Raw genomic sequence first — 18,657 nt, forward strand, 5'->3', positions numbered from 1 at the left:
GGAAAACTAGAGTAGAGACCAGCAAGGAGAACGTATGTCTTACCTTCGTTTCGCGGAAAAGTTCTCTTTTATATGGATTGCATTTTGCGGAAAGGAACCAGGAGCATTGCCATGATGCTAGGATTGTGCAATTGCACCCTTACCAATAAAACTACCGCAATCAAGCAATTATATGAAATTTATATGGTGATTTTTGTCTTGACTTTACGGTTTTTAGGGTGTAAAATAGAAGATGTTCATAGATGATCAGATTTTCCTTCCAAGGCAAAAAAAGTTGCGCAATTTCAGCAAGCAAGTTCAGGTACCATGTTGACCAAACTTTGACTCCGACATGGGACAAAACGGATCGTCAAAAGTCAGTGACACTGTAATGCTCCACAGGATCAGGGTAGCAACTTTCCATGAAAAATAAAATCTTGAGATTTCACGTGAAATATTTCATGAGGTTTCAGAAATTTATGAAAGATATTGAAAAACACCGGTTCCTCTTTATGTTTCGCAAAACGTATAAATTGTAACTTCCTTCTGTTTTTGGGCGTTTTAGTGCGGGTTGCATACTCTAGCCCCTGAAAAATACGAAACATTTTACAGCTCCGTGAGATTTCATGAAATATTTAACGGAAATGTCCAATCTTTCATATTTTTCATTTTACGCATGCAACCCTACACAGGATCGTCTGTCTTTTAAAACTGTTACCACTCTCGATGAAAGAATGATTCTAATTGCTTTAAAAATAAGAAAATAAATTAAAGGGAATAATCTCATTCAAAGTTGAAATTAGAATCGCTGCACATCAAAATTATCCTTGTTCAAACTCGAGAGGATAATGAGCGTTTTATGAGAGGATTAGTCTCATAACGGTGGGAAAATATCACCTCACCTCGAATCGAGCTCAGAATCCAATTCCTGCACGATCAAAACATTCGAAAGTATGCACGACTCATAAAACAAAAATTTAACGACACCAATTTAATATTCTACATTTAACAAATGTGCCACACAAAAAAGCCCGGCTCTGGAATACGTCATGCGCGATTGCCGAATCGATATCGTGTAGATTAGTAGCCTCATTTTAATCTGTGTAGAATAATCAGGGAATTCCCTAAGTTTGGCAACGCGAGAGTAAAGAGTCGCAGGCGTAAAGGCGATAAAGTTAAGTAACCTTGACATTCGCGGGGAACTTTTCGGATGCCTGGATAGTCATTGCGGTGACATAATCTGCCTGACCCAATCTTGCGAACCCACATTCTCTCAACTGTGAACTTGTCACATATTTCTGCTTACGTGTGGAAGTTATGAGGACGACTGGAGAGGGTGCTTCGATCCAGGCTTCGATTCTTCAATACTTGATTTTCCATTGCACCTTGTCTCTAAATTTACGATTCTCATTTATATAAATTTAGAATTAATCGTTTGCTTTCAATCATCATGCAATTTATTGCATTTACTCTCGGGGGCTGTGCAATTCCTATCCGAAAAATAGTGGTTTCTTATCGCAAAATGTAATCCAAATGAATCAGTGAGAACGAAAACACACCAACTCGAAAAAATGAAAATTATCAAGACACTAGTAAAACTGCAAAGTAGTTGAAGAAGTTAGTACAAGAAAAAGAAGTTTGGTGCCGAAAGACAAGTGCTAAAGGGCACTTTAAAGGTCCAAGTTGGAACAGATGCGTTAACTTCAACGACCTTTATGTAATCTGATTCTCATGAGTGAGAATTGAGCATTTTTGAGTCACCGAGTTGGTGTGTTTTCGTTCTCACTGATTCAAATATATTTACGTTCTTCGTGTGGGAAACTACAATTAGACTGCATTTTGCAATTTGGAACTTTAAATTCTGGCTCTCATGGAGAAACACTGATGTGCATAGGGAAACTGATGGCTCATACGTTGTTTTTAAACCGGGCTAGAATTCATAGTTCCAAATTGCAAAATGTAGTCCAATTAGCCAAACTTCCTCTTATGATTGGGTTCAAGTTAAGTTGGACTGCATCTTGCAATTTGGAACTATAAATTCTGGCTCTTCTGGAAAAACACTAATGCGCATAGGGAAACTATTGGCACGTACGTTGTTTTTAAACCGGGCTAGAATTCATAGTTCCAAAGTGCAAAATGTAGTCCAATTAGCCAATCTTCCTCTCATTATTGGGTTCAAGTAAAGTTGTAACGATGACGCAATCCAAGCGCCCAGAGTGGAGAGATGATTCACCCTCGAGTAACGGCTAACGGTGCCGATAAAAATCTACCCCACGGATGGCGGGGTTGCTCGTGATAGACGGGGCTCCTCCGCGAGAGGGGGGGAGACAAAGAGCGTGGCCGGACGAGTAGTGTGAGGCCATGCGCATAAAATCGGAAATATTATTATAATAATAATATTCGCTATCAACACATCCTGGCGGCATTCCATTAGTAATTTATTCGCTGCCTCTATAAACGTCTTTATAGAGTCCGAGCCGGGGCTAATCCGGGCGGCGGTGCCGGGTGGGGGGCTCCGGGCGGCGGGGGGAGTCGATTTCACGGGGGGCTCGCGCTGGGGACGGCAACGCGGAATCCGAGGTGGTCCCCGACCGCTTCTTCAGTTGGAGGTGAGGAGAGTCCCCCATCAACCACCGCTCACTGCTCCCAGCCGGGTACACGGGCACCCTCAAGTTCCGACCGGCGAGAGTAGCGCCGTGCCTCTCGTCTCTGATTGGTTCGTGAGTTTTGGAACCGTATCAGCAGGGGTGTAAAAACTTCTGGACCACGTGATCGGACGTGTTGTGATTGGTCGTCTGCCACTCAAAAAACAAGTATGGGAAGAGTGACTTACCGGCCGAACGCCCAAAAACCGGCCGACAATTTTTGCAAACCTCGTCGCAAGTTAACTGTGAAGATGGGTCTTTGAAAGGGATTACAATGATTTACCACCACTAAAAGTACAAAATATGAAAGGAAGTATACTACGAGTTTTGTTAATTTTAGGGTAGGTTCGCACCAGGGTTCGAAATTCACCTTTAAGTTTTAGGAGCCGTGTGGCGCATCAAGCCCGATTTTTAGGCGCCATTGAAGATTTTTTAGGGGCCAAATTGACTTTTTGCCTATATATTACGGCGCATTTTGTAAAAAGTTAGACGCAAGCTGTTTTCGTAACAGAACTAGTAAGTGGCTGTAACTTGGGGAAGACAAAAGAACTAAGGATGAAATCGTGAAGAATAGAAAAAGCTTTCATTTGTGGTGCTGAAAATTTCGAATAATCACCTAATAAGAAACCTCAGATTTTCAGGGGGCAATTTTTAGGGGTCACGTTGGCGCAGAGCTTTAATATTTTAGGCGCCATGGCCGATTTTTTAGGCGCATTTGGTGCGTTGGCGCCTGTGAGTTTCGAACACTGGTTTTCACTCACTTTAACAACGATCAGTTCAATGAGTCACCTAGAGTTACCTTTGGCAACTCTCGAATGTCCATACGGCGTTCTTCCTTAGCACGGCAGAAGACGGTCGCTTCGTTGTGGAACACCCAGTCCGCGAATCATTTGCGAATCATATCACTCAGAATGCAGAGCTCCAAAGCCGCCCAGCTTTATTTACGACTATCATGACACTCCATCACGGGGACCAGCTCGCAGCTCGCCTTAAATTATAATATTATTTTATTAGCCTGCATTATCTTAAAAAATTGAGACCCGGATCGGGCCGAGAGCAGAGCCTCAAACGTCAACACCATTACATAATCTGTTTGACTTAACTAAATAGACTGTCATATTCCTCCCCTGCCTCGCTTCTCTCGGATCCACGACGATTTTTTCTCCCGAGTAAAAACAGCGGATCTGCATCGGGTTTCCGAATGGAAAAGTGAGGATTTGACTCAAGGGGTCGCACTCATCCTCGTCTATGTTAAGTGGGTGTCTCCCTCCCGCCTAATGGCCTCTTTTCATTTGAGAATAAAAGCCCCTTTTACGACCGCCAACTCTCCCCCACCGCGTTGTGTTAGTTATTTATCGGTCGGTTATTATTTGTTCGTCAGGTGAGATTAACTATCATGGGGTGTAAAACTGTAAAATGTCTCCCACTGATTTTTGGTTAAAATTACGTAAAAAGAGTACAGAGATATAGAGACTTGCAAATACAGGAGCAAATGAAAAGAAAAAAGAGTCAGAAGTAAACATTTCAATTTTGAAATTTTCGCTTACTTTTCTTACTCTGCGTTTAAGTCTCCGAAGATGTTCACTGGGGATGTACACAAAGGCGCACCTACGTGAGTGTAATGAAGCGACTTGGTCTAGTGACATTGGTTCTCTAGACTTGGATCCCCATTGAACATCCTCGGAGAGTTAAACGCAGAGTAAGAAAAGTAAGCGAAAATTTCAAAATTGAAATGATTACCTACTTCTGACTCTTTTTTCTTTTCATTTGCTCTGTATTTGCAAGTATCTATATCCCTGTACTCTCTTTACGTAATTTTAACCAAAAATCCCTGGGAGGCATTTTACACCCCATGATAGTTAATCTCACCTGACGAACAACAGGGTCGCCTTACTTTCTCTTCGCCTTCATAGTCTATATCCCTTTCTCTATTTCAATAATCAGTCCGCAGCGTCGACTGATGTCACTAAAATCAGTGTCAATCTTCATTCATTGAGTGCTCAATCAATCGTAACTCTTCCTGATTATGAGTGAAATGAAATAGGACGTTCCTCTCTTACGAAGGAAAAACACCGTATGTACAACGTACATTCGAATGTTGCCTAATTTCTTCGGAAAATATTTATCTTTGACGACAGTTATGACCATATTTCTTTAAACTTTTCAGAGACTTTGGATGTAATTGTGAATAAAAGTCTTTGAAAAAGTGACAGAAAATCCTCAAGTTTTCCAGAAAATTCGTGCGTTTTAAAACGACATCCGTTGGTTTATGCGGCGTTTTTGCTTACCACGACGGATTGGCATCGCGACGCGTCGTGGGAATAAAACCGCGCGTAGCGGATCAACAACAGGATGGTTTGTTGTCGTTGTTTTTGATGCGTTTCCGCAATTAATTCTCGGTGAACGGTGAGCGTTGTGGCCGGTCGCGCAACCGCTGCGTTGATGGGATGCTTGCCAAATGTACCGCTCGAGCTGAAACCCCTGAAACGCAGGGATGCGCCCCCTCTTGCCACATTTAACGGATATTAAATGACGTATACTCTCGTTTTATATGACGAAAATTTATTTTTTCTCGATGGGGTGGGAGAGTTCGGTCGAGAGTAAGGGTCGTATTCATATTCGTTCCTTAAACAGCTCCTTCTCTTAAAAGGCCCCGAATTACATGATTCTGCGGTCAGCGGAGGTCAAAGGAGACTCCTAACAAAGCATCATCAAAATTAACGAATTTCGAGTGAAATTCAACAGAAGAATTCTGCCCCACCCCCCACCCCCCATCACCGACGCGGTACCGATGATGTGTTGCGGCATACACGCCCAATCGTTCGCCCCCAAAACCTCATATCTCCCTTAATGCCGTATCATTGCCCACTGGAAAAAAAGTCGCTTTGATCCAAAGTGCAGACTCTTGAAAAATTCGACAAGAAAAAATACTCTTGATTCAATCGGATATTCGTTCAAACAAAAAGGAAATCGCTCAAATTGAGAACTTGCAGGTGTCTGAAATTTGATGAATTTCGTGTTTAAGTGGAAACTACTGAGTGAACTGAACACGAATATACCCTTGGTTCATGAATTGAACAATTATTGGAAAGGACATGACAAAATGATCTAATCTGCTAGAATACACGTGTTTAAATGGGAAATGCCGCCAGATGACGTCACTAGGCGGTGCATTTTCTCACTTTTAAATCTATTTTTATACAATATCCCATACCAGAAACAAATTATAAAAAATACTGTGAAATCAGCTCGTTAAGTACTTTCAGATGAAGCAATAAAAAATTTTCATGCAAATTCTCCATTAAGAGGCAGGGCTCTCACTTCAAGGGAAAATCCAATTGAATCAAGAGTATTTTTTCTTGTCAAATTGTTTAAGAGACTTTGGATCAAAGGGACTTTTTGTCCAGTGGGCCAAGAGCACGACATTAAGGAAGATATGCGGTTTTGGGGAGGACGATTTGGGGGTGTATGCCGCAACGAATCGTCGGTACCGCGTCGGCGTTGGGGGAGGGGGTGTTGGTGGGGGTGGGGCAGGGGGCGGATACCGCGAACCGCGAGTTGGTGGACAGGCGACACGCCCGAGCTGCCGGTGCCGGTCGCTCGCGGGAGATACACGGGCCGATTAATAATGAAAAAGCAGCGAGAAATCAATTAGCCCGAGCTATGGGGACAGAAAAAAGTGTTACAGTGTACCGCGCTCCGGTCGCTAGCGTTACAGTCTTACACTGTTGCGGTCAAGGAGTAACGCCGAATGCCAATAACCCCCCTCCCCCTGCTCCTGCCCCTGCCCCCTCCCCTTCCCCCTTTCCCCTGCCCTGTCATCTCGGTTGCCGCAATCTCTCTAAGAATACTTCGATCTCTCTTCATGTGACAAACCTCGTAGTCTCCACTGAAAAATAGTTCTCGGCGTTTTTACCAAGATCCGTCGGTACCTTTACCATCTCACTTTTTTTTACCAATTATTGGTAATTTTACGAAGACAGACTGGTAAGCTAACCTAAAAACCGGTATTTTTACTGTTTTTTCAGGTAAGAATACCACTTTTATTGGTAATCAATTCCCGGTAACTTTGCTATTTTATCTCGGTAATTCTACCACAGTCGATAAAAAATATTGGCGTTTTTACCAAGGTCCAGTAAGATTACCAATTCCATCAATGGTAATTTACCAAGAATAAACTGGGATTAAATAGAACCCGAATTCTTGGTAATTTTACTCTTTTCCTAGTAAGTACACCGAGATTTTTGTTCAGTGTCGATCCTTTGGCCAGTGCTAATCAGTAATTGACTTTTTTCCAAGTAAAAAGGAGCTCGTTCGTAAACATTGGGCAGAAGAAAAATTGAATTGTTTGAGTAAATGAATGAGCAACTTCTGACTAAAATTTCACTGATTTTTCGTGTACTCAGAGGAAAAACCAGTGCAATTTTACGTCAAAGAGACCCTACCGTTTCCCGGTGGTATAGTACAATATACATGGGCAAATGTTTTAAGATTCTTTCATCTGGGAATCGCCCAGTTGTGGGGAGTTGGGATTTTGATGGAAACCTCAATTTTGTATCTTCAAGAGTATGTAACGAGCTGTTTTTTTTTTTTTTTTTTTTTTTTTTTTTTTTTTTTTTTTTTTATTAATTTTTAATTTTTAATTTTTACCCAAGAGAAGGTGTAAATATGTATAATTATCTGAAAATTTTGTCTCCGAATAGTAAATGCAGCATGACTAGCATTTTGAACATCCTTCACTGAGGACCACTTTATTTGAACTTTAAACTTTAAATTCACTCAAACTTTGCTTATTTCTGCCATTTTTCGGTAATTTGTTACGATAATTTTGGTGGAAGATCCTATTTTACGGTGGTTTGATTTTTAGCTTTTTGGCTTAAGTCTCTCTCCCGTGGAGGGTCAAGGATGTGTTTCAATAGGCTTTTCTTCTTGGATGTGGCCGCAGACCTTTTCCGGAAAATCTGGCATCCAGAGTTGATGCCCTGGAAATCCGAACAGAATGCCAGAGCTCGATATTGTTTGAATAATGGAACACTGCTCGTCCTCGGTGAATTAGTCAACGACAATGTTGCCAACTGAATAGTAATTACCGTATTTGCACGGTAATTTCTCGCCTCCGTAAGGCCATTCTGATTATGGTCCTTTCAATGTTGACAGTTGCCACTTCGAACCGTGAACAGAATTTGCACAACTCGTAAGTCTCTTGTTGACCCCTGTGCATTGTGCAAGCACATATTTCATCGATTCCCTCACGAGAAAACGTATCAAATCAAGTTGCTAAATTTCCTCTCGCAAATTGAATTTTTGCCAAGAAAATCTTGGTCTTTTCAACTTAAACTTTCGCCGATTTTTCCTCTAATCTCATGCGAAAATCAGAACAAATTTCTAATCATAGTGTACACAGGTTGTTTCTTGTAAAAAATTTAATTGTCTGAGTAAACTTTGCAACCTTGGAATAGAGTTACGTTCCTTCGTACGGGAAATGGCGATTTGTCGAGGTACCGGAACTCTCCGAGAATCGATACATTTTAATTGGTTAAATGGAAAAAAACAGTGTTGCCAATTTACACATAGCTCTACGACAGAGCACGAGCAGCGTCTATTCGCTCCGATGAAATGAGAAGGATAGATGGATGGCCCTATTTTCCATCCTCTTCCTCCGAAGTACGACAAACACTGAAAAGAGAGAGAGAAAAAAAATCCAAAGTTTTGAGATCCCGTTGACGATGCATGAAACTCCGCGCGTGACGCGTCGCACGGTCGTGAGAAGTTCCGAGTCCAGCCCAGAGCTCGCAGCGTCCAAAATAACTCGGAACACGGCATAAAAACACATCTCTCTTATCTCACCCTCGCTGACAGCTCAATTTTTTATGTGGCCAACGAAAGGGTGAAGCTCTCGTCGAATGAAGTCGTCAAAATTTCTCCCTCTTTCGCTCTCCCCCCCTCACTATTCCTTCCCCCTCTCCCCCTCCGCGTTACCCCTTACTTTTACTCGCGCACTCTTACGAGTGGCTCTCTCTTATCCTTCGCTGGATTAATGTTCTCCTGCCGGCTTATCGTGAATTATTTAGATTGTTTATTAATCAAGTTTTAACTGAATACTCTTGTAAACTCCTTATCTCCTCTACGCATGGGTGTTTTCCCTCGAAAGTCCTCGCTCAGCACTGTAAGTTGCACTCTCGAACGAAGGGCGTGTTACAGTCTCTGGCGAGCCCTGAACAGCATGGAGTTAAAGGACACGAGGGCTCATTCCAGAGTGTATATACGCTCTTTTATCGTCGGAGTGATGACTGTACTGGTTTCCATTCTCCGCTCCCTCGTCTCTTTCGTGTCTGACCAACGAGTGTCGAATTAAATCGATAAAATGCGTTTTTCTTATTCTTCTTCTTTTTGTGATTACCATTCAAACACAACCAGTCCGATAATGAGCGCAATTCATCAAAATTTTCTTCTCTTCAGGGGCAAGTATTACAGCTGCTGTTGATTCAATATATATGGTTAGATGATTTTTACCCTTTCCGAAATGCGATTATATGCTTTTTCTCTTTATAGAATATTCAATAATGTAAACTGCATAGTTTTACGATGGAATTTACGGAGTTACCATTTTAAATGTTCGGGATACAGGGATAGGACCGCCCTGCCCCCCCCCTCCCCCCAAGAGGGTCAACAAATGCAAATGTGCGGGAAGTCTTCCTTAAAAATATTGAACATTGGCGTTTTTCGATTTTCGTTCAAAAGATACTAAAGAAGGATCCTTTCTCTTGAAACACCCTGTATAATAATCTCGATCGATAAAAAGCATCTTTCAAATTGAGATTTGGCGACCAGGCTCATTTGATAGCTAACCACCAAAAAATAAAATTGTGCGGAAAGTCTCCCTTAAAAATATTGAAAATCGGCGGTTTTCGATATTCGCTCAAAAGATATTCAAGGTGGGTCCTTTATTTTGATTCACCCTGTATAATGATCTCGATCGAGAAATAGAGAGATTCATCGACCAGGGTCATTTGATAACGACCCGCTGGGCGGGCAACGGGAGTGACTCGAACGCTGGGGCAGAAAAGTAAGCGAAGCGCTCTCGACTGCGGGACACCCTGTAACACCCGAGAGACTCAAACGCACGGCTAGAAAGGTAGCGATGCAATGTTGAGACAAAACGCGGAGAGAAAAAATTGATATTAGCCGTCGCATTCCCCGCGCTCTTCAAATACTAGCGAGTGCTTATTCCTTGGTGGTTAAGGGACTCTATCAGACCTCGTACATCAAGGATATTATTCTCAAAATTCCTCCCATTTTATTACGGTTTTATCATATTTAATATCGCCCGCAGACTCATGCCTGCGCTCCACTCATTCGTGTTTCATTTAATTTATCTATTCCACGGATGTAAAACGCACGCTAATCGTGTTAAGAAATCAATATTGAAAGTCATACCGTGAGAAGCTTTAGCTTTACGTCCACGGATGATCGCTCAAGTCGAAGAACTGAGACTTCAGTGTCATCCAAGTTTTCCAGAGCTCATTAACAGAGGAAGAAAAAGTCATGAGCTGAAAATTTCTCAACGTGTCATCAATTTACAAGAATTTATACAAAAATGTAGTAAAATTATCCATCTTCAAACGACATGGATCATAATTGTATGGAGAAAGAATAAGTGAACCGCGTTCAGCAGAAAGGAACCAAGCCACATCAACTATGGCCAAATTTAACCGGGCAATTTAATTTTTTTTACAAGGAACGTTTCTGCGGAGACCTTCGAAACATTTTGGGAAGTCGATTCGTAATATACAGAAAATTCACCGAAATTTTCACAAATATCCGCACAACAGATTCCATTGAAAGGTTTTTCAAAATTGGAATGAAAATTGCTCGACTAAACCGATAAAATCCTAATTTTAATTTCGAAATCGGCTCGTGAGGAAATAGTCACTGTACTGATAATGTAGTAGGCGTTATGGACATCTCATTTCAACCAATTTTGCCTTTGCGCAACAAAGGAGATGAGGAGGATGAGATTTCGGTGGGTGTTTTGGCAAAATGATGAGGTCAGCCTTTCAATTCAAACGTGAGGCTTTTCCAAATCTCTGACACTCTAATAGGGATACTAATAATCATCCCATTTGTTCTGGAAAGATAGTTTTAATAATTTTCAGAGGGCGTGAAGCTTCACGCGTAACTGGTTATCAAGGATGGGAAGAGAAGATGTTATCAACTACGTATTGATGTAGATCTCGCTAGATTCTCGGCTTGAATGACAGAGCATTTCCGAGATTGAAATTGAGATCGCGCTCTTGCCAAATTTCCCCAAGGAAATGAAAGAAGGTCCGCGTTGATCAAGTAACAACTCAAAGGGTTCGTAGTTTAGAATACGACAACATAGAGGCAACCCGAAAATCAATAACAGAATCTAAACAATGAACAGAGAGGCAGCGCTTTATCCAATAACCTCGGGCCTCTTAAACTCTTGACCGTCAGAGCAGTCGGTTTTAACTGGTCATCAGGTTCGCTTGTCAAAAACTTGGAAAAATAGTGACAAAGAGATCACACTTTGTTTGACCCCCTGTCACCGGACCGGACTTGAGATGTCAACTTCTGTCGGATTTTGATTTAGGACAAAGTTTACTTTTAATTTTCACTTTCTTTTACCTTTTCGACGGCTGTCGTATCACCATCGAGCTATACGTTTGACTTTGTTTATTTTCACTTTCTCCAGTTCGAAAAAGAAATTTGATGAACGGAAAAATGAATTATCTGATCCATTTCGGCCATTACCAAGAAATGCAACTGAACTTGCGAGTTCGGTTACTACTAAACTACCAATACTAGAAACTGCTACTGCAATAGAAATCTGGTTGTTCCACCAATTTTTCTGGCTGATTCGTCCAAAAGCCTAGTTTTTACGTCCACTCAATATTATAGTGAAGAAATCCCTCTTTAAAATACACGATGTATGACGACTTTCACCATGAGAATACTTACCATATGGACGCATTTCTGTCAAACGGAACTGTGTGCATTATGACATGAGCCCTGCTACGCATATATTCTCATGGATCTCAGGGTTCATGTTTTGGTGCACATAGTTCCGTTTGATAGAAATACGTCCATATGGTCTTTCCAACCTTGGATTCATCAGTTAGCGATACAAATATGTATTTGCACTGGTGTCCCGTACCATTAGCACCTGTATCTAGTAACCAGTGTCCATCAGTAGTATCTTTTGAGATAATTGAGTTGGAAACTTGAAATTTTGTAAGTGCTCCTAGGTCAAAGGAGACGTCTTTTGGGAAGCTCTTAAATTTTAAAGGGACCACCCTGAAAAGGGGCAAGGACCTTGGGGGTAATGCGGGAGTTTTGGATCACCCTGCGTAAGCTTAAAACATGATTACAAGACCATGTGACCAGCGCAACTACACCACTCAGATTTTCCGGCCCAACTCTTTCTCCTCTACTGTGCTAGAGAAAAGCGCCGTATGAACTTTCAGGCGTTGCCAACTTTCCTATCTGAAAACACGACTTTCCCGGAAAACTTATGAATATTTTTCCTTCAATTTTACGGATATTAATAAAAACACACTAAAGTACAAAAAACAAATGGGTATACGAGACTAGAAGAGACATAAAACAACCAGGACATTCTGGGGTAATTACATGCCCATTCTCAACTGGAACAGAAGCGAAAAAATGTAAAAATTAAAACGAGAAAATAAGCATCGGTCCTCGACCAACCTCGGTCAGTTGCATGCTCAATTTCTCGTTTTAATTTTTACATTTTTTCGCTTCTGTTCCAGTTGAGAATGGGCATGTAATTGGCCGGAAACGTCGTGGTTGTTTTATGTCTCCTCTAGCCTTGTATACCCATTTGTTTTTTTGTACTTTACTGCGTTTTTATTGTTGTCTGCATTCAGGCTATTGTGTCTCTCGCTCTCTTATCATTTTACGGAAAATTTTGTACCCAATTTTATACAAAGCTCCGGAAAATTTCCGGGGAAAATATTCCTGAATTTCCTTAAAAATAAACATTTTAGTGAGAGAAATTCGGCAAATCTCGAGTGTTCATACGGCGTTTTGCCTGAGCACGTCAGTACTGTAAAATTTGCCTCTTGGGACCAAGTTCCCTTTTCCCGCGGATGGTGACAAGGATGCACTTTGTAGGGTAACGTGCCGGGGACGCAGGCGCATGCGCACGGAGCATCTCAGTCGTAACTCAGCGCAGGTTTCAGTGTCGCCTCGCACTCGCGCGGTCTCCATCTCGAGTCTCTCGCCTCTCGCAAATGTAATAAATCTCACTCTCCGACTTCACGCGAACTCTCCGCAACGTGACGAAACCGCTTGGCAACGTTGTCAAACGTGAAAAATTCATAAAAAACTCGCACGTAAAGTACCTATAGGTAAGCCCTGTGTCCACTCGTCAAAATGGCGTCAAAATGGAAGCTCAAAGCGAATCGATGAATACGATCTGTTCGCGATTGTTGATCAAGAAAAGGTCGCGCCGCTCTATTTTGAGTTGCAACACTCATCAATCGCATCAAGTCCCGACTTTGAGCCACTTATTGTTGAAATTGATCCACTTTGAGCTTCCATTTTGACGAGTGGAGACAGCGCTATACAGGGAGAACACCAGGCCCGCCACATCTCATCTCGGGCCCTGGTAACAGTTTTAAGGCCCGGGCCCCAAGCACGAGGGGGGGGGGGTCCGAGGGGCATCCCCCAAGAAATTTTTGAATCTATAAATCTATTTGGACGCATTTTGAAGCTTCCATAATTTCTGCGGAATAATTACGCTGCTTAAAATGTTGTTAGTGAAAATCAACTATATAAAACTTCGTTCTTCAGACAACAGTCTCTCATAGAATTTCTCCTAAATGTTGTTTTTCATAAATGTTAAATGTTGTGTTTCATAAATGTTTAATGTTGTGTTTCACTCACGCGATGATTCTCAGGAAACAGCAAGCATTAATGAATCGGGCGCAACTCAAAAGCCCAGCCCGCCTCAATTTTCTTTCAAAACTCGGCTCTAGGTCTAGTTCCCAGGGCCTAGATTCGAAGAGGCCCAAAAGCATGGTCTTACGGTCCATTGCATCAGCCAAATTAATTAGAGACAAGTTAATTACGGCCTAAACAAAACGCCACAGCTAGGACAGACCCGGAGGAATTTTTCCATCAAAGTCCGTTGCCGGCTCTCTCAATCAAATCATCCATTTCCGGTCCAACCGGACGGAAAATCAAAATAATTCGGCAACCGCGCCGTGAGCCATTCACCGATGAGCCGGCTCATTTAAATTAGGTAGGAGTCGAGTGTCGATAGCCCCGACACCAAATTTGGCGGGAAATTTGGAGATGAGGGATATAACCCCGCCAAATTTGGCAACGCCTGTCGATATCCCCGAGTGAACCAATTAGAAGCTGTCCGAACAGGGGAGGGAGGAGATTAGGGAGATATAGAGTGTGCATGTAAGTGAGTGAAAACGGGTCGTTTTAAGGAACAACGAAATAACAATGTTTATCCATTAGTATGAGTAGTATGTATTAGTACCGTCCGTCTCCGTATGAGTGTGTAAAAGCGTCGATTAAGTTGATCCATTGGGGCTTAAATGGACGCACAGGGTGCCCCGAAAGTTATTCGAGGTTCGTGCTGTCTTCAGTTGAAGAGTTCCCGCGCCGTATCGACGATCAGCGTTACGTATGCACAGTCGCTCCTGAAACAGCTCCTTACTTCAGAGAGCACTATATGGTTCACAATGTCATTAAAGGTGATTCGTCTTAGGTTCATGGCGTGGATGATCCGGCGTGCAATACATCGCATCGAAGAAGTAAAAAAAATTGGTAGAATTTAACTGTTCAGCAATGAAAAAAAATGGAAAAAAGAAGAAGAAGAAGAAGAAAAACATGTTATCAGCCATTGCAAATGGGCCTAAAGATTCGTTATCAATCAAATAATTTGCAAAATTTAGAGAAACAAGCCAAGATTCCTTTTGAAAACTAAAACGTCACATTCGATGTAGAGATCGATCATTATATCGAATGCAACGTTTTTCTTCACAGAAGACACCGTCTATGACCGCCCTTAATTTTGCGAATTTTATAGTTGAGAGTGAACTTTTCGCCTCATGTGCAAGAGCTATCATCCTTCGTTTGCCTTCAAAGTAAAAATCTTCCGAAAACTCAAAAAAATGGGTATATCTCCACTGCTATCCTTGAAAGTGACCGATCCATTCCCATTATTTAAAAAGAAAAACTAAAAAATCCCTTTGAAATTTTATGTGAAATGTTTTAAATGAGATAGGAAAATCTGCAATCAACGTCAAGAAAAGTCGTCAGTTTTCTGCTGAAGAGACCTACTTACCGGATATCGTAACCTTCCGGCCAAAGTATCACAAGCGCCATGCGACGTTGAAAAATCCGCCACCATATATTTCACTTTTTCACGGAGAAATTGTTGGTTGAATCTGTTCGAAAATTTCACTGAATTTTATCGGCAGCACATAGAAAATTCAGAAAAACTTTCGGATAGCTCTGTTGAAAAATGTCTCTGTAAAAAAAGAAAATGTTGGAGGAAATTTTTAAACGTCGCATGGCGCTTGGGGCACTTTGGCCGGAAGGTGGCAATATTTGCATTTTTGTTTTACTTTAGCCGTCGATAAAAAAAATCCATTTCACTTCATAAAGTTTTTTTTTTTTTTTTTTTTTTTTTTTTTTTTTTTTATGGGAAGGGGGGCACGCTAAGGCTAAAAAGACGACCCATAAGTTGTGACTCGGATCCGCGGATTGCAACAATAAGGGCAATTAGGAAGGCGCACAGCCGTGATTCACAATACCGTCTGAGATCATTCGAGCACTTGGGCCCGAGGTCAAGCTCCAGCTCTGCACAACCGGGCAAAAACCACTTAAGTCACACCGCGCATCCGATGTGGATACGCGTATTTTGTTCCGTATCCATGTGCTAAGGCGCACTTCTCCGATTCACCACCACGCCAGTGCTTTATCGACAAGTCCCGTAATCAATCACAACCTCTAATTGTTCTGGTCCGGCCTCAGCCTCTCAAAATATTGCGTCCAGTGGCGTGGCGTGAATGATCGATTATCGATATTTCCCCATTTGAGTCCGTGGTAAAGAATCGAGTATTGAGGTGTTCGCTGCGAACACGTTGTAAATCGATCCTTTCTACACGTTTAAATGGCAGATCAATCGATATATCGCAATGCACGACACGCCACTGATTGCGTCCGCCCGCGCCCCCGCCACACTTTCCAGCGTTGCCATTCCATCAATAATACTCTTTTCTCCAGCCAGTGCTCCCATTCCATGACCTTCAAAAGTTCCGGGATATCTTTTAGAAAGATCCGAGAAAGTTCCGGGAAATGCAAAAGGCCCGAAACATTTCAGAAATTTCATGGGTTACGAGAAAATTTCAGGAAAATCTCAAAAGTTCCGGAATTCGGAACTAGCTCCGGGAAATAGGTGCACTGTCTTCAGCTGTACCTGCATTCGAGAGCTCTTGGGTCACATATGAACCGCATTTATTGAAATTGATAGACAATATGAAGACAAAGAGAAAATAGAGCGATTTTATCGGTTGAAATAGGTAGTTTTTTTAGGCTAAGGGGAAATATGATGAACTAACTAAAAGTTTCCCCATGGGTTGCGTTCGTGAGTCTATTTCTTTTTCCTTTGTCCATTGCAACCACCCGCCTCCACCAATAGGATCGCATCATTTTCCTTTGTCTCCTTTGTCCACAGCTTTGTCTACTAATTAAAATACTTAACCCACAGCTCGATTACAGTGTCTTCAAAATGCGTCGTTTCTCTGATGAAAGAACATATCTCCAGTCCAAGGTTGCAAAATTTACCGACCTTCTTCTCTTTTCCTCACGAAAATGATAGAGACATTTTTGTGAAAATTCCAGGGTCTCCAGAACATATTGTGGTAAGTCTCTTGTTAGTTGTGATGTAGAGGATAATTCGACGGATTGTTAATCGTGATTTTGTTTTGATTGTTGCAGGGGTATAGCGAAGGCTGGTGAACCAAATAATCTAGTGCCGATGTCTCACGGCGTTTTATACATGGACCCGGTGGTCCACTCTACTTTGCGGCGGAAGCAAAGGCGGCTCGTTCGCGAGAACCCGGGGGTTCTCACCGCCGTCTCGAAGGGTGCTAATCTCGCCATTACGGAGTGCCAACATCAGTTCAAGAACCGACGATGGAACTGTTCCACCACTAACTTCCTCAGAGGGAAGAATCTTTTCGGAAAAATTGTCGACAAAGGTAAGCACACTCTCGAATCATTCACACCCCGTCGTTTCTCGGGCGAAAGAACGTAACTCCAATCCAAGGTTGCAAAATTGACGAAAACAATTTGACTTTTTACGAGGATGTACATGTGCAATTTTAGTCCAAAATTTGTCCGTTTTTGCACGAGATCAGATGAAAAATCTCTTTGAAATTTTCAGTTGGAAATGCCGTAAAATCCTTTGCTAAAATTGCAATTTTCGAGAGGAAATATGGCATCATTGAACTATTTTATATATTATATAGTTACTATAAAATCGTTGCATAATTGACTATGACAATTCTATTTTTTACAAGAATGGACCTTAGCAATTTTTTTCCAAAATTATTCTGACTTGCATGACATCAGAAGATAAATCGGTGCAATTTTCAGTTAGAAATGCCGAGGATTATCCAAATAAAAATTCCATATGGGAGGGAAACTTTGGCGACATTGGAATGTACGGTAGATTCTGGATTAACCGGCTTCTGGATTATCCGGATCGATTTTGCAACCATGTAACTGCGTACGCATTCCGATAAGTGAGCGGTTCCGCGGAGAAGCGGTCGCAAGGCATATTGGCGCCTGCAAGGCTGAAGGAATACTTCGCGCATTGCGCCGAACAGTGAGGTCGGCGTGGAACGCATTAGCGCCTACTAGATTGCATAAATACTTCTCGCATTACGCCAAACGCAGTGCAGTCGGTTAGTTAGCCTAAAACGCACATTAGCGGCTACGAGACTGGATGAATACTTCACGCATTGCGCGCTTTAATCGATGTATTGTAATTTATCGTTGTCGGCTACCATTCACAATCACCATTGAGTCGTTCAATTTGGCGTTTACCTTTTAAATTCGTGTTGGTATGTACATGATGTACACATAATAAGAATACTGTGGTGTTGGTTGGTGGTGTTTGTGTTTACTATTACTATCCGGATTTTTTTTTATCCGGATCGGGCCCGGCACCAATTAATCCGGATAATCCAGAGTCTACTGTAGTTAAGTTCTTTGGCGAGGGGAACGACAACTTCAGACTGAAGAAATTCGGACTGAAGAACTCCTAATTAAACATATCATAGATCTCCTGTCGTAGGGCATGCAGGAGGAAAACGAATCCGAGCCCTAAAAAATCTCTCGCTCACTAAGTTTCCAGCGTTATTTATACATCCGTTTGATTTCGGTCCGACAATAAGACGTATTTGTCTTAATATCTGACGACAAACTGATTACGGCGAGTCGTGTTTGCGATTCAAACCGACTAAATAAACCTAGCCTTTACATTGTCAGTAGCTTATGATCTGAAGATCGAGAACCTTCTTCAAAGCAAAGAAGCAGAAAAAAGATGACTTGTATACTCAAGGATCCGAAGTATATTTTAGGATCCGATCCATGAACTTGTCGCTTGGCTGACATAAGGGCGTAACTACACATTAAGATGAGCCTGGAAAAGCATCGAATTGTATGGAGCCCAGGGTTCATCGCAGATTGTAGTTACGCCCTTATGTCAGGTAGGCGACGAACTGTTTGAATAGGAATCCGACTGTGTCAACGATACATGTGCGTATTTCCTTTCATCCCCTTTAATTCGTCTCCAAACATGAGCATATTCTCACATTGACGCCGGCGCTTTCGGGACAAGTGTGTGGTGTAGACACCAAAAAGTCAACTAAAATTGAATGAAAGTATCGAATATAAGCGGCGCAACGAAATCAAATCGAATCTGATTGTTGGAACAAAGACACAAAAGGATGCGCGT

At 41.9% G+C, this 18,657-nt stretch overlaps 1 protein-coding gene across 1 annotated transcript in view; it reads left to right on the top strand.

Annotated features, from left to right (window-relative positions):
• LOC109044616 (protein Wnt-1) overlaps positions 1 to 18,657 on the top strand; it is an 87,276-nt gene that overhangs the window by 11,664 nt on the left and 56,955 nt on the right. The window contains exon 2 of the mRNA XM_072303158.1: positions 16,632 to 16,894. Within this exon, the coding sequence (XP_072159259.1) occupies positions 16,632 to 16,894 (263 nt within the window). The remainder of the gene's footprint in view (positions 1 to 16,631; positions 16,895 to 18,657) is intronic.

The sequence above is a fragment of the Bemisia tabaci genome, chromosome 8 (assembly GCF_918797505.1).
Source record: "Bemisia tabaci chromosome 8, PGI_BMITA_v3".
NCBI lineage: Eukaryota > Metazoa > Arthropoda > Insecta > Hemiptera > Aleyrodidae > Bemisia > Bemisia tabaci.